This window comes from Meriones unguiculatus, chromosome 2 (genome assembly GCF_030254825.1).
Source record: "Meriones unguiculatus strain TT.TT164.6M chromosome 2, Bangor_MerUng_6.1, whole genome shotgun sequence".
Taxonomy (NCBI): Eukaryota; Metazoa; Chordata; class Mammalia; order Rodentia; family Muridae; genus Meriones; species Meriones unguiculatus.
In genome coordinates, this window is record NC_083350.1 from 89,331,656 (window position 1) to 89,345,117 (window position 13,462).

The window sequence follows — 13,462 nt, forward strand, 5'->3', positions numbered from 1 at the left end:
AGTGTGTATTGAAAAGGTGCACACTTGAAAGATTTCATGTCACAAAAAGCCAAAGGGGTTTGGATTGGTGTGTAGACAGACCTTTGTAGGTGCTGGTCACAGCTTGGCTTTTTGTCACCTAGTAAGGTGGTAGTGTTTTGGGTTGTAGGCTCATGCTTTAGAAACCCAGCCTCTGACCTCTGTGCTATTGTGTTTGAGGTAGGGATAGTTAGATGAGGTCATGAGTGCTTCTCTGATGCTGTAAGACAATAAAGCCTCTGAGCTGCCTTCTTCCCTCTGTTACCATGTGTCATACACCCTATGATGATGTAGTAAGGAGGCTCTTACAGGCTCTTCTTTTGGGCTTCTCAGCCTTGAAAGCCACAAGTTTTTAAGCAATGTACTAAAGCATGTGGTATTTAGTTACACTAACAGAAAACAGACTAAGACGCACACCAAGTGGTAGAATTGGAGAGGTATGTAATGTGCTTATGTGTTTCTTACTCTGAGAGGCACAGCTTACAGACAAAGGTTTAGGGGTTTCTGCAGTATTGTGTGTATTCAACCCTGGGCCTACCTCACACATGGCTTTTAAGGGACCATGAGCAAGTGATGAAATGATTCGGTGATTGTCAAGAGCCAGCTCAAGTGTCAACATACTCAAGGACACCCAAGTTACTCATGACTTGTTAGAGTGCTCTGAAGAAGATAATGAGCTTGTTGGAAAATTCTTACATGAGTCACACAGGCTTTCAAATGCTGCTTTTTGATTTAGAAGAACAGGGAGAAAAATCTCAACACGTTTAGAAAGGTTTGTGTTTCTTCCATCTTTTTCAAATCAGAGTTGAGTGTTGCTCAGACAAGCCCCTCTCCTTTGTGAGTTGACCTGCCCAGGCTTGCAGATGTGGCACACAGAGGTTTCAGGACAGGTGGGTCAGTATGACTGTTGTCCACAATGGAGAAGCAGCTGTACATTCTTTAGATACTGTCTCTGATGTCAGAGGTAACTCACTGAGGGTCATGGAGAAGAGGTCATATGCCCAGCTAAAAGCTTCCTTCCTGTATCTATCACCCTGAGCATGGGCCTGTTGAATCATAGCTCCCAAACATATCAACCATGCCACATTCTCACAGCGTCTGATGAAGCTGATGTGGCTGTGCACAGAATTGGCACAGTTCCCAGATTCATCTCTAGCATTCCACCTTCATTATTTCACTAGTCCAGACAGAATCTACAGCTTCTAGAAGAGTGCCATCTTCTGTATTAATTATACCACACTGTTTAATCTCCAACAATATACATATAATAATTAAAAGCGGTAGTTATAATTCTCCAAGCACATGAGGCTTAATTAAGGTGCAGGAGCCTCAGCCTTCAAAAGTCTGAATTAAAACAAGACACCCAATTAACAGACCACTGATTATCTGCAAAAGATAAAAGCAAAAGATAGCAAAAGGATTCACTCACCATCATACCTCCTTCAAAATTAAAAATAGTTGCATCCCATAATTTCTATGTGAAATATAACTTGCAAGAAATGAGTAAAGAAAGCAAATATGTGGGCATACTCATCATTTTTCCACAGCACCAGTGCCTTTGGTTTTCTTAGATGGGCTAGCTTGACCTTCTCACTCAGCCTTCTCATGCTAGCAAGTTCTAAAAATATTTTCTTGTTGAAGAAAACATTTCAGCATTCCCTGCCAAAGTACCCTATTCCTGCCTTCCTTTGTAAGTAACTTCCCACAGTCCCCAAATGCCCAGTTTCCTTTCCTCCTTCACCATACATTCCCTCAGCACCTCATAAAGCAGTTGCCATTGAAGTATGTGCTTCAATATCTGCTGATGATTTATGGTTGAAATTGCAGTTAAAATTGCGGCTGTTGGTATCAGACAGAACTGAATTCAAATCATAGTTAATTAGTTACCAGATTTTTTGACTTCCATAAACAGTTTGGCTTCTCCCTATGAGAAAACATACTGATTGCTACCTCAGGAATTATTCCAAAAACAGACCTCATCATTGGCACAAGGCCTGTCCAGCATGAACATGTATGTTCTTAACTAGACCACAGTTATCATTCCAGGAGTCTTTGGGTCTGACTGCCAAGAGATGACAGTGGTTTTATCAGAAGGAAACAATATCTTTGAGTCCACTCTAGGTACAAGGATAGACCTCTTGGAGTGAGTCTAAGTGTTCCTGGTTAGATAAGTCCTCCGCCATTGTATAGCCTTGTGTCTGTTCATCAAGAAAAAAAAGGTTTTTTGTTTTTGTTTTTGTTTTTGTTTTTTTTTTTTTTTTTTTTTTTTTTTTTTTTTTTTTTTTTTTTTTTTTTTTTTTTTTGGTGGGGAAGAATAGACCATTACATGGACCTCATGAATAAAGACTAATGTATATATTTTTTTTCTTTTTACTTTTTCCCAAACAGGGTTTTTCTGTGTATCGTTGGCTGTCCTGGACTCTTTGTAGACCAGGCTGGGCTTGATCGCCTAGAGATCCACCTGCTTCTGTCTCCCTGAGTGCTGGGATTATAGGCGTGCACCACCAACTAATGTGCTTTCTAAGAGCATGGTGGTGAAAACCAGAAGTACCCAAAAGATCCATTCCATTTTACAACAGAGTCAAGACTTCTCAAGTGTAGGAACCCCACCAGCCCCACATGAGAGTTGGCAGAAATGTAGTCTTGGCCTCACTCCATGCTCATGACTGAGAATATCTGGCAGTGGCCTATGTCTCACCAAAGCCCTATGCTGGCCTCCAACATTTGAAAATGTGCTTCTCAGATAGTCTTTAAACCCCGAGAATCCATGAATTACCATACTGCTCTGGGGCATCCTGACACACCCTGGATGATGTCTGTGGCTGTGTATTTCCATACTACTTGGCCTGATTTGGATGTTCCACCTACTTGGATGTTCAGGACATGATAACCTCAGACTGGAGATGTGGCTTTATGGCTGGCACCATGGCATCAATGGGATTAGTTTCATTAGAATTACTCCTCCCCGTGATTCCACTTATTTCAACATGACTTACTAGCTGAGCATTTAGTGATTGTCCTTTTGAGTGTAAATTATCATAATTAATAAGAACTGCCTTCATCCTATTTTTCTGTTTTTGTTGGGTAAGAAATAGAGAAAAGAACATTCAAGACTTCTTTGAAAAATCAGGCAGATTTAGAATAATTATCTTGTTTGTTTATGTTTATGTATTTAGTTGTGTTCTATTTTCTATATTGCAAGAGCTATAAGACTAGGGGCCTAGTGAGGACATTTCCTGGCACAGAATGAGCATTTTGGTTGCCATATTTATTGGTTGAGTGCCATATTAGAAGACTCTGGTGTGTTTCTATATGACAAGTGGTATGAAATTCTTTTTCTTTTTTTCAGCCCTTTTTGGGGGAAATTAAAACTGGAAAAATGAAGCCTTGTGATGTAGGACTCCACAGTGTCAATCTAAGCACCTTTCTTGTCTTAACTTCTAGATGTGACATTTCTTCTTTACAGCTGATCTTACCTGCTCTTTTCTCAAACAACTATAAGATTATCTTGCAAGGGATTAGTGAAGAAATCATGGAATTCAAATTTAAATTTGGCTTTCTTCTCTCTCTCATAGAGGAAGCCTGCAGAAAGCACAGGTGTGCATTCGTGATCGTCCCAAACATAAAGCCTTTTTAGAACCTGTAAGGGGTAATGTTCTTTTCTTTTGATTTTCCCCTTCATTTGCCTTTGAGTATTTATTTTAAAATCATGACTACCCTAAGAGAAAAGTGTATCAAGAATAAAATTAGAAAAGCCAAATAAATGAATGAACTTACAAAAATAAAAATAATAAGAAGAAATGCAAATAGCCAGAGAACAAGAATGACTATTCAACGCCTTTAGCAATCAAGGAATTTCAGATTAAAATAATGTTTTGAATATTAGTCTGGAAAAAAGACAATCTGAGAAGAAAAGACATAATTGCCCTAAGTGTAAATTGTTCCTCCCTGGACCAGTGTGGCAAAATTAATCAGCCTTAAAATTATAGCTGGGTCTAGTGGCTCAGATCCCTAACCTCAGCACTTGAGAGGTAGCAGAAGGCAATCTCTGTGAGTTCCAGGCTAGCCAGGAATACACAGTGAGACCTTGTTTCAACAGAACAAAACAAAGTAAGAAACAAAAAAAACTTATTTCCGGAAATATGCTTTTTTAAAATGTCTTTTGTTTTAATGCTAGCTGTTGAACCCAAGTTCTCCTAGCCCTTGCTCTACCAGCAAGCTATACTTCTGCCCCTGAGAATTTACTTTAATAAAATATAATTAAATTTAAATGAAATTTAGCTGTAAAAAGAAGTGAAACACTGGGGTAGAGCAGCAGACTGTCAGCTGTCAGCTGAGTGACCAATAAGAATAAAGCCATGACACATGGTCTGATACAATCGTATAATTTTACAGAAGGTTTTACATATGGAAGACACCAGAGATGAGCCAAGCAAAACAATATAGCAATGAAAAAGATGTTTATTAATCACTGTATAAAAATAATCTACATATTTGGAGAAAAGGAGCTAGATGAGAGATAAGAGCACATAGATAAAGTTTAAAGGCAGTTAATTGTGGGTTAGTAGACTGTGGTTGTCCTTAATTTTTTTTTATTTATTCATGGTCTCTGACTTTCCTATGTTGAATATACATACTTTTATGCTAAAAGTTTATGTGCTTTGTTTAAAATATAAAGGTTTGGAGTTGGATATGACAGCTCAAACCTGTAATCTCAGCATTCAGGACAAGTTTAACCAGCTTGGGTTATACTTGTGGAACTGTGTCTCAAGGCACAGAGAAACAAAACAATGCCAAAAAAGAAAAGAAACATCTTGCTTTGAGGTTTCTCTAGGCAAGACCACTGGAGTGAGTGAAAAGGAAATAAGTTAGCACTCTCCACAAGAAGATTCTAGGCTGGCTAGGTGCATGTGGGCAGATATTTGCATGTAGGGTAGATGAAATGAAGACACAGCATTCAGCAAACTGCTTTGAACCCCTCAGGGATCATAGAAAGCAGAGGTGATCCGAGAAAGAGGGGGAAATAGAATTCAGACTGAGGCTAGACCAGCCAGCCTATCCCAGGGAGTCTGGAGAGCATGAGGTGGGTTTTCCTGCACCATTCCGCTCCCAGCAATAAGGAATCTTCCTGCAGTGCTGAGGTACCAGTTTCATCATTGGAGATAAGCAAATTGGGCTTTTCTGTGTAGCCCAACATGCCCATAACAGTACACAGCACCCATGCTGATCTCTATTGACTCCATGGGGAGTCTAATGGGATGACAGGGAATAGCTACATACCATAAGGGAATAGATACCTACTCTATAAGGGAATCACTACATACTGTATGAGGGAATAGACACATACTATAAGGGAATAGATAACATATTGTGTAAGGAGTGACCATAGGACAGAGCCCAAAGTGGTCAGGTGATGACAGCCAAGTGAGATTAACGCAACGCTCTGGAGTACTAAGATAAGTTTTAGAAATGTCCTTCTTTGGCATGGGGGTGCCTCAGTGTAGTGTGTGCTTAGTGTGTGTTTGATCTCTATCACCATCACTGCTCATGGAAAGCCTTCACTCTACTGCAGTTCCTTTAGTGACATCACCTGACTGGCAGAATATTTTGCTTCTAAAAATTGTCCCTGTGTGTGTATTGGGGGAGCGGGGGATGGCTGTCAAAAAAGTGGGAAGTAGGAAGGTGAACAGAAAAAAAAGACCTAATAATCAAATCAGATAAAGACATGGTTCACTTAGATTTACTCTTAATAAAAAGACGTGAGTAAATTTTTTTTTCAGCCATAGAATTCTGTAAGCAGAAATATGTAGCTTGTCACACTGCAAAATAGGCAAATCCAAAACTTTACCATTGACAAATAATGTGTCATCGAGGGACTCTTACTTTAGTGTACAAGCATGTGTGCGTGCATGGGTGCATATGTATGTGTGTGGCGTGTGAGTGTTTTGAGCCAGGGTCTCATGTACTGGCCAAGGCTGGTCTCTGTTACAAGGATGACCCGGAACTCTAGATCCTCTTGTCTTTACCTTCCGAGTGCAGGGATTAGAGGCCTGTGCCTCTCCTCCTGGCTACCACCCTGCTAAGCCCTTTTTCTCTTTCACTGTCATAGCTGACTACAAGGAGAGCTTCAACACCATTGGAAACATTGAAGAGATCGCGTACAATGCTGTTTCCTTCACCTGGGATGTGAATGAAGAGGCAAAGGTTAGTGAAACCTACCATGGCTCTTAATGAATGAAGACTCTTGTTCAAAACCCTGTGTAGTGTTTTCCTAGAAACTTGAGTCAAAAAGAAGAAAACGAGCATGGTCCCTTTCTTATTTTATTTATTTATTTAGTTATTTGTTTATCTATCATCTGTGTATCTATCTATGTATCTGTATGTATGTATGTATCTGTCTGTCTATTTTGGTTTTTAAAGACTGAGTTTCTCTGTGTAACAGCCTTGGTTCTCCTGGAACTCTCTTTGTAGACCAGGCCAGCCTTGAATTCACAAAGATTCAACTGCCTCTTCCTCCCAAGCACTGGGGCCCTGCTATATTCCCTTTTAGAGGATTCATGCCTTTGTCCTTTTGTTGTGGGGTGTGAGCTTCTGCTCTGAAAAAATGTGATGAGCTGCCATGTTGCCCCTCCTCAGTTCTTCAGGCCACATGTTCCAGTCTAGAACTTGCATCTAACACTTGGAGTCTCGTAAGCCCCCGGCTTCTCTATGCCACCATCAGGAAGCTTGTATCTTCACAGTAGCGACATACAGCTTCAGTAGGTGAAGGAGCAGAGCTCCAGAAGTAGGGCTTCCAATCACCTTCACCACGATGACTTTGAAACACTTCTTTGTTGACTGACCCTCTTCTGTTTCTTTGGGTGTAAGTGTAGCTGAGACATGCAGGGGTAAGTAATGTCTCTGACAAACAGGCATCAAGGACAGATGCCTGCCCTACCTTGGTTTGGATAAGGAAGTGTTTCCACAGATAGCCCTGTTTGCTCTCTAGCCACAGGTCTGTTTTGAAGGCCCCAAAGCTCATTCTGGGTCTCAGTGTCTTATTCTTCAGCCTCATTTTGCACTTAAAGGATGTTTCAGATAAAACCTAAGCTTGTTTTCTGCTTCAGTTGTGTACCTGTGTACCGGCTGGAGAGTGTTAGAAGACTTTGTCTTTCATCTCAGGAGGAGGTCAATGTAAACAAGGCTGTCAATGCTTCATTGTCCTCAGCGGGAAGGCTGGGTGAGAGAGGAAACTGGCTGGGAGTTTACAAGCAGGCTTTCCAGAAGAAAATGAATTGCTCAGTGTCTCATTCCGCTCATGTATAAAACAATGTAGGTGAAACTGGCTTTAGGCCCAAGAAAGCTGACCCAAATGGGCATTCAGTGACAAGTCAGCCGTGCAGCCTGGAGAATGTTCCAGAGAAGGGAACAGGCCCTACTACAAGATGCTTCACACAGAACTTCAGGCAAAATGTGTCTCTGGCATGACTGCACACACCATGTGCTCTTGGCTGCCTGAGACCTCTCCAACTCTCTCCCTACTCCTGAGACTGTCACAGCTTACTGAGGTTGTCTGCGCCATTCCACGGCTCCTGCCACCTATCTTTCTTTAGCCTGTGCTGGCCCCTGCTCTTTATGTTTCTCTTTGAGGCTAGACTATTGCACAAAAGGGGTTTGTGTTAGGGCACAGTACTGGGATGTGCTGGAATCTCTGGCAGTCAAAACAAATGTCTCTACAGGCATCTTACTAGGTTTTGGGGGATATCGATCCAGCAAGGGATCCAGTAACCAATCAGCAGTGTGACCAGGGGGAGGCCATATCCACTTCATGGTTACTGAGAAGAAAAATGGGATTTTGCCACAGAAGATGTCCTAGAGTGTTAAAGCTAGCTCTAAACATGCACCACAGTCCTCTCCGTATTTTCAGTATTACAGTCTGCTGTAATGGATGGTAGAGACAAGTGAGTTAAGGGCTGTTTCAGTAGGGACCTTTGAAAGAGAAGTGGACATCCCAAGAGACAGGCTCCATGGAAGCTGATGGAATAGTTGATTTGGGGCTACACTAGCTGATCTTGCAGCCAGTTCATTCTACACCACTCACTTGCCATATACAAGTGCTCACTTTATGTATGCATGGATGGATACATGTATGTCTGTGTGCATGAGTGTGCACATGTGTGCCTGTCTGTATGTGAGTTTGCACATATGTGCACAGGTATACTTCTAGGCACACATACTGGTTTTCTGTAGACATTGGCAAATGGTCTTGGACAATATTTTATGATACTTCCTGCAGTAGTGTTTGTTTTATTTCCTTAATACCTATTTTTAGTGAATGTCTTTTGTTTTAAGTGATAAGTAAGCTTTTTAATGTTACAAATGGTTATTACTGATTTTATAGTAAGTAGACTGCAAAAGAAACACTAGGATAGCAGTTGTGGGAAAGACTGTCAGCTAAACAGGGAGGATTGGTGATATCATACAGAAAATGTTTTCTTTTCAGGGGTTGCTGTTACGTTTATACCCAACAGATATCTGCAGGCTTCAGGAGGGGGTCTCAGCAGCTCAGTCTATATCACAGGATGTTTGGGATTTTTTTTTTTTTGGTGGCCAGAAAACACAGACCTATGGTCCACAAAGCACATGTGTTAATATTGTGCATTTATGAATTATTCTAAATTTTAACATTTTCACCCATGTTTAAAAATAAAGAGTTTTTAGTTTGTTTGTAACATTTTTTTTGGAGATAGGGTCTCCCTGTGCTACCTTCTGGGGTGTGGGATTATAGGCCTAAACTATAATACCAGGCTTCATCATTATCATCATTATCACTCTTGTTGTTTTTATCATTATTATTATTGTTATTATTATTATTATTATTATTATTATATGCAGGTTTTTGAATTATTTTGATAATTAAGAATTCTAGAGGCACTGGGCCTAAGTTTGCAAGGTTGTAAGTGGCTTTCATGATGAGTGACATTATCCTTAGTGCTACTCTGTTCTGGAACTTTCTCTGCCCAGCCCTGGGTATACATTTGAATTTTTACGCACTATGGCATCCACCCGAGGTTCAGGTCTTTGCTAGCTACCACTGTTGGGAGGTAGCAACACAATGAGATTTAAAATGTTTCTCATGTGTATGTGCCAAGTACTTTACCCACTGGGCCTTCTCCTTAGCCCCTCTTCTAATGTTGTGTTTATTGTTTGTGTGTGCGCACACTCCTGTGTGGTCCTTAAAATTGACCCCAGGACTTCCCATGTGCTAGGCAAGTGCTCTGCTTCTGAGGACCTTACGCAGCCCTGCCTCTTAGCCCTGCATCTATCTTTCCTCTGGAGCAAGCAGGAGAAAGGAGAGGACACCAACACTGAGTTATTTAGCTTCCTTTAGTAATGAACAACATTTGGCCAGGAATGTGCTCAAGTTCTGTGGTGGTCCCAGGCTCTGGCCATGGTCCCAAGCTGGCTGCCTGCTTCAGGCCTAGTGGCTGCAAGGTTCCACCTCTCAGAGCCGGTTTTTCCGGTTGTGCCACAGTGGCTTTCTGTTAGGTGACTCAAGCAGGCTAAACAGTCTTGGACAGGACCTGTTCCCCTCGGGGTCTGTGCAGTCTGGAGGACCATGCACTGTGCATTGTCTCAGGTTCTTGGTGTGTAGATGGTGGAGTTCTGAGTGTCCCCACTGTCCCCACAGGTGGGCATGGGTCCTGGCCAGTGCAGCAGAAGGCACCTGCAGTGAGGTACAGCTGTGGCCTAGACCTGGCACCAGAGTTTCCAGCATTTGTGTTTATTTTTTCTGGGGACAGGGGTGGTTTTTAAGCCAAGCTGTGTGGCCCAGACTGGCTCAGAACTCACAGCAATCCTCCTGTCTCAGCCTTCCAAATGCTGGTATTACAGGCATTGCCGGCTTCCAGCATCTCATGTCCCCTTCCTCAGTTTTATTTGCTGAGCTGTGGAATGGTGGGGAGTCAGGGTAAACACTCCACAGATGCCTGAGGTCCCACCCAGAGGGTTATGATGGGACAGCTTCTGAGCCTTACTTTCTCACATGACTCTCACCTGCAGGGCATTCCGATTTTAAGTTTCTCTTTAAAGTCAAACACTGGTACTAGAAAGCAGGTTTGCCAAGCACAAATCTCCAAGATGGTGATTTTTCACACAAGACTGTTGAGTCATTCAAGAGTAGTGAGCTTGGAGTACTGGTTCAGAGCATCTCTGCGACGGTGACATCACCCACACGGTGCAGCCCTAACTGCAGCTCTTTCTCAGGTTTCCAGGGAGAGTTCAAATGCCCCATGCCTCTTCAGTGTTGCTCTCTCTTCCATAGTGATTCCAAGGTTAACCTAGTCCCTGAGTGCTAGGATGTCTATCATGGAGACCATACAGGAGACCAGCGTGAGCATTAGAGTGCTGCAGAATTCCTTGCACTCTTTGCCTTGTTACCATATTAGGAGACCAGCACACTACACCCTTTGTTTTGTGTTTGCGCCTTCCTACTCTAGCAAATGCTAGGATGAGGGAGGTCACCCCCTCCCCAGTCTTTAAAAAAAATCCCTCTTCAGCCAATATTTTAATTCAGTAAAAAATATTTCTCAATAGGGATTGAGCATAGCAAAAGTCCTCCCTCTTGATTAGTTTCTTTAGGTGTACAGATTTTGGTAGGTTTATCCTATATTATATGTCTATATGAGTGCAATCCCTATCCAGAAAGGCAAAGAGGATGAACATCAGAAGAAGGAGAAAAGAGACCTCTGAAAGGCTCTGCCCTGTACACTATCAAAGCAGATACTGAGACTTATTGCCAACCTTTGGGCAGAGTGCAGGGAATCTTATGAAGGAAGTGGGAGACAGTAAGATCTGGAGAGGACAGGAGCTCCACAGGGAGAGCAACAGAACCAAAAAATCTGAGCACAGAGGTCTTTCCTGAGACATACTCCAACCAAGGACCATGCATGGAGATTACCTAAGACCCCTACACAGATAATAGCCCATGGCAGTTCAGTGTCCAAGTGGAGTTCCATAGTAATAGGAACAGGGACTGTCTCTGACATGAACTGATTGGCCTGCTCTTTGATCATCTCCTCCTGAGTGGGGAGCAGCCTTACCAGGCCACAGAAGAAGACAATGCAGTCACTCCTGATGAGACCTAATAGAATAGGATCAGAAGGAAGGAAAAGAAGACCTCCCCTAAGAGTGGACTTGGGGAGGGGCATGCATGCAGAGGGGGAAGGAAGGGAGGGATTGGGACAGAAGGAGGGAGGGAACCACAGGGGGGATACAAAATAAATAAAGTGTAATTAATAAAGAATTAAAAAATATTTCTCCTTCACCACCACTAAAGACGAGTCTATTACATCTTTCTTTAGAAAAATTTTTGTTTACTGTCTATTATTATTATTAATGTGTCTCTCTGTGTGAGCCTGGGTGCACAGGAGTGAGGACATGCATGTAGAGCTCAGAGGACACTTTCCCAGAGTTGTATCTCTCTTTGTACCTTGCTCTGAGTCAGGGTCTCTTGTCTCTGTCACCCTCCACAGTCCAGGCAGGAGGACATAAACTTCCTGTCTCTGCGTCCCATCTCTCAGGAGGACTGTGGGATTACAGACACTCCAGCATCCCTAACTCCCTATCTAGGTTGTGGGAACAGGTCTCAGATTGCCAAGCTTGTGTGGCAAGTACTTTTGCCCACTAAGACATCTTGTTGGCCTTTCTTTTGACAAGTCTTAAAGAAAAACCTGCCAGGCTGTGGTGGTACATGCCTTTAATCCCAGTACTGGGGAGGTAGAGGCAGACCGATATATTTATGAGTTTGACAGAGCTAGTTCCAGGAGAGCCAGGGCTAAATGGTGAAACTCCATCTTGAAACAAACAAACAAAAGCAACCTAAAATAATTCAGTAATATTAAGCTGGCATAGTAGGGTATTCTTTGCTGCCTTTGGATTTAGCGTCTCTGCCTGTCAGGGTAGAACAAGGCTTCCTGTTTGATGCTGTCTGTCCTGTTTGCCTGAATACCTTCCACTAGCTGCAATTAAGGACTTGATGTGTCCCATTCATCCCTTTATTATTAGATTACCAGTGAATGTTCTTCCAGTCTCAGGAAGAGAGTTTCAGAAACATGTCTGTATCAACGGATGTTTAGGATGCAACTGGATGTACAGGGCTAAGAGATGTCATGGAGGACATTTCTCTGCATCTCAACTTCCAATTTGCATCCCAGTCCTGCAAGATTAGGTAGATGGAAGGGCGGATGCTACCCTCAGGCTCCTGTCCTACCCATCCTCATGGAAGCAAATCATCCATTACAATGAGACCAAAAAAAGTGCTATAATTTTCCTTTTCCAATAATTGCAGAGTGCAACTTACATGGGCCCAGGAGGGAAGATGGGCATCAGCTTCGCCTCCTCAGCAAAGCGGATTAAATGACTCTTCCTGCTTGGCCACAGGCCCCATGTTTAACATCCTCAGCCCCACAGCAGCTGGCCCCCAGAAAAGCTGGTGTGCTGTTTTAACACTTCAGAGCCCAGAGCTTTCCTTATCCTTATGCCCTGGAGCATTACTTGTTTGTATCATAAAAACCATTGTTAATCCCATCACTCAGGAGGCAGAGGCCAGGTGGATCTCTGTGGTTTGAGTCCAGCCTGGTCCACATAGTGAGTTTCAGGATAGCCAGGACTACACAGAGAAACCCTGTCTTGAAAAACCAAAAAGAACTACCACCACCAACAATAACAAAACCCCAAACCATTGACCAGAATGGACGTAGCTACTACTTCAGATATTTTGCTCTCTTCAGCTGAGTGCTTGTATGTGTGTAGACTAACTTGACATCAACAATCTCTGCTGAATGTGTGTGTACGTGCCCACTCACACATGCGTGCTCTGAATAGCCTAACATTAGCGGGTCTTTCTACTCTGTACACACTAAAGAGCAGCATTTCCCAAGACTGCAGTTCTGAGGTATTTAACTGGGTTCTTTCTACCTTTACACATTTATTCTCTATCTACTCACCTCTCTAGCTCTTTCTCTGGTATCCTGAAATTTATTTTCACATTTATGGGCTTGTGTTTTTCTTTTATACTTTTTTCCTGTCATGAATAGTAGAGACTTTTTGTTCTTTTCCTTTTATTCAAAACCATGCAAGAGGCCCAGCATGTAACACACAAACAAAACTAAGATGGAGATTATTTTCAGAGAAGATGAAGGTATGTGCAACTTAAGCAATCAAATAAGCAAACACACTGCAAGTTGTTCTGACCTTCACACACACCCCACAGGAGAGAGAGGAGGAGGAGGAATGGAGAGAGAGAGAGGATTTAGAATAAAAAGTTGTCTGTAAGCTTGTACCTGTAGAAACCCATCAGGTGATTATGGCCATGGCGTGCTGACATTTCCCCTGAGCCCTGCTTCCTTACTAGTCTACTTCTAATTAATGTTAAGTATCTGAGTTTGCTCTAATATTTAAAAGA

General features: G+C 42.4%; 1 protein-coding gene across 1 annotated transcript in view; it reads left to right on the plus strand.

The window, feature by feature from the left end:
* The first annotated feature begins 5,096 nt into the window (after window positions 1-5,096).
* LOC132652519 (grainyhead-like protein 2 homolog) overlaps window positions 5,097-13,462 on the plus strand; it is a 50,608-nt gene continuing 42,242 nt past the window's right edge. The window contains exons 1-2 of the mRNA XM_060378616.1: window positions 5,097-5,159; window positions 6,058-6,222. Coding sequence (XP_060234599.1) covers window positions 5,097-5,159; window positions 6,058-6,222 — 228 coding nt within the window. The remainder of the gene's footprint in view (window positions 5,160-6,057; window positions 6,223-13,462) is intronic.